The sequence below is a fragment of the Gymnoscopelus braueri genome, assembly GCF_963280865.1.
Source record: "Gymnoscopelus braueri genome assembly, chromosome: 18".
In the NCBI taxonomy this organism is placed as follows: domain Eukaryota; kingdom Metazoa; phylum Chordata; class Actinopteri; order Myctophiformes; family Myctophidae; genus Gymnoscopelus; species Gymnoscopelus braueri.
Genome location: NC_137618.1, coordinates 19698626 through 19701125, shown reverse-complemented (window position 1 = coordinate 19701125; position 2500 = coordinate 19698626). Strand labels below are relative to the sequence as shown.

Sequence of the window (2500 nt, the reverse complement as noted above, 5' to 3'; positions counted from 1 at the left end):
CCCCATGGAGACATGAATTCATGGATATTTTTTAGTTTTTGTTGCATTCCTAAGCCAACAATTTGATGACCAGCGGACCGGTAGGCAGCGGTTCCGGTAGGAGACACAAAGGAGACTCTTTGTGTCTGCCGGTCATCAAATTATTGGCTTAGGAATGCGACAAAAACAAAAACATAACCATGAATTCAAGTCTCCATGGGGTGACTAATCGATAGAAAACAGGTCATTTTGAGATTGAACTATCCCTTTAAGTTGGGGGTCCTTGACATGAGAAGGCCTGAGAACCAGTGTGAACCTATGCTACTAATGCAATAGAGAGTCATTTGGTCTCAACATCAGACAGTACAGATGAAACACTTGAGCCGTCCTACGGGGGGTTCATACAGAGGTTGATCACTGGGCAGAACCTGTGTGCTCTCCGCCCAACGCTAACGTTTGAAACCTGCACAACATGAAACCATGGCTCATGTGAGGTGGATTTGCTGGTGGCGGTTATCCGGAATCGCACAATAGTCCGCTTGTTTCCGCGTATCTTCTGCTTTGATGCATGATGCAGATTGATGGCTAAAAGCGTCCGGGGCTTTAATGCTAGATCTCTTTAAAGATAACATATCATTACACATGTGATTCAAGTAAGTGATGTACAGTAAAGTGGTTGTGTGTGAGGCTCCTTAACCAGTTCTCTGGTGACTCTTTGAACTGAGCCACACACATGACATCCACATCGCCATGTACGCAAGAACATGACGAGGACAATGATTTCTACTGATATCCATGTCTCTGTCCAAAGCCCCTCTACCTATTAATAAGTAACTGATAACCACTAGTAGCCGAGGTAGAAATCCATCATTGCTTTCTCTTTTTTAATTGAACCCAATGGGAGGCATATTATGAAACTAGAAACAACACACAGAGACAAATTCAGCATCCGACGGCAGTTGGGTGACAGCTGTTGTTGCGGTTTAGTTTTTCCTTGTGGTCTGCACAAGCTTGCCGTTATAGCTCAACAGTAGACATGTCAGCGCCGGCAGGGGGCCGGACCCGGGTTCGACACCTAGGCAGGACATGAAAGTTACGGCTTGCAGCTTTGAAGACACATGGAGTTGTCGACGGACGCAACTTGGCTAATTGTTTGACCTGCAACCTTTTGGTTTAGGACAGTCTCTAGGATCGCACGGCCACGCTGGCCGCTATGTCGAATAAAAAAAGATATACTATGTGTTATTTATGGCAGTGGTTCTCAAAGTGGGTTTCCGGGGACCCCCAGGGGTCCTTGGGGGAGTAATCCAGGGGATCCCCCTGCGAAAGTAGTTAATATAGCATCACAATCATTTAGCAGCTGCAAGCTTGTACATCTGCTATTTTTGAAGATTCTTGAAAAATATAAAAAATGTTGAATAATGTAGATTTTTTTTTCCTTTACATTTTTATTTAATTTGGGGGTCCTTGACTTGTACTTGAACCTTGATTTGTGTAACGTAATGCAATTCCATCTCTTCCTCCTCTCCAGGTATGACTACATAGAGATCCACGATGGGAACTCGGAGACGGCCGACCTGCTGGGGAAACACTGCAGCAACATCGCCCCTGCACCAATCATATCGTCCGGCCCCTCCCTCCACATCAAGTTTGTCTCCGACTACGCCCACCAGGGGGCGGGCTTCTCGCTGCGCTACGAGATCTTCAAAACAGGTGAGCGGAGGAGCGCACTGCTTTTGTTGCATTTTCATTAACAAAGTCACTCCTGGTGACCACTTTACGCAGTACAGTGTGTTATTAAGTGTTAATTTATCCATTCGTAACTCCGAGAGTGTACAAATGCAGCACTTTAGGAACCAAATGGACACTTTATGGGGTCGATTGGGTTACATTTGTACTCGCTCAGAGTTAAATCAACACTCAGGATTTCACAGTGCAGGTCTGGTAATCAGTGGTGGAAAGTAACTAAGTACATTTACTTAAGTACTGTACCTAAGTACACTTTTGAGGTATTTGTACTTTACTTGAGTATTTCCAATTTCCAATACTTTTACTTCTACTCCACTAGATCTCAGAGGCAAATATTGTACTTTTACTCCACTACAATTATTTGACAGCTTTAGTTACTAGTTACTTTGCAGATATAAATTGTTACATTATAAAACATACATTAACCACAATATTTTATACCTAGGCTATTTGAAAATAGCCGATCTACAAGCTCACAACGCGTAGATCTGCTATTTTCAAATAATTTCGTACTTTAACTTTTGGTACTTTTAAGTACATTTTTATGCCAATACTTTTGTACTTTTACTCAAGTACATTTTGAATTCCGTACCTTTACTTGTAACAGAGTACTTCTACATTGCAGTGTTGATACCTTTACTTAAGTAAAACATTTGAGTACTTTTTCCACCACTGCTGGTAATTAGAATCAGACTGGATGGTACCAGAGGTAGAGAGGCCATTTGGGAGTCGGAAAAGGTCACCAGTTCGATCCTCGGCTCCTCCAGGCTTC

At 43.0% G+C, this 2500-nt stretch overlaps 1 protein-coding gene across 5 annotated transcripts in view; it reads left to right on the top strand.

Moving 5' to 3' along the window:
- Positions 1 to 2500, top strand: part of nrp2b (neuropilin 2b) — a 140823-nt gene that overhangs the window by 35504 nt on the left and 102819 nt on the right. For all 5 annotated transcript variants that reach the window (XM_080412823.1, XM_080412821.1, XM_080412822.1 and 2 more), the window contains exon 3: positions 1511 to 1692. In XM_080412823.1, the coding sequence (XP_080268949.1) occupies positions 1511 to 1692 (182 nt within the window). The remainder of the gene's footprint in view (positions 1 to 1510; positions 1693 to 2500) is intronic.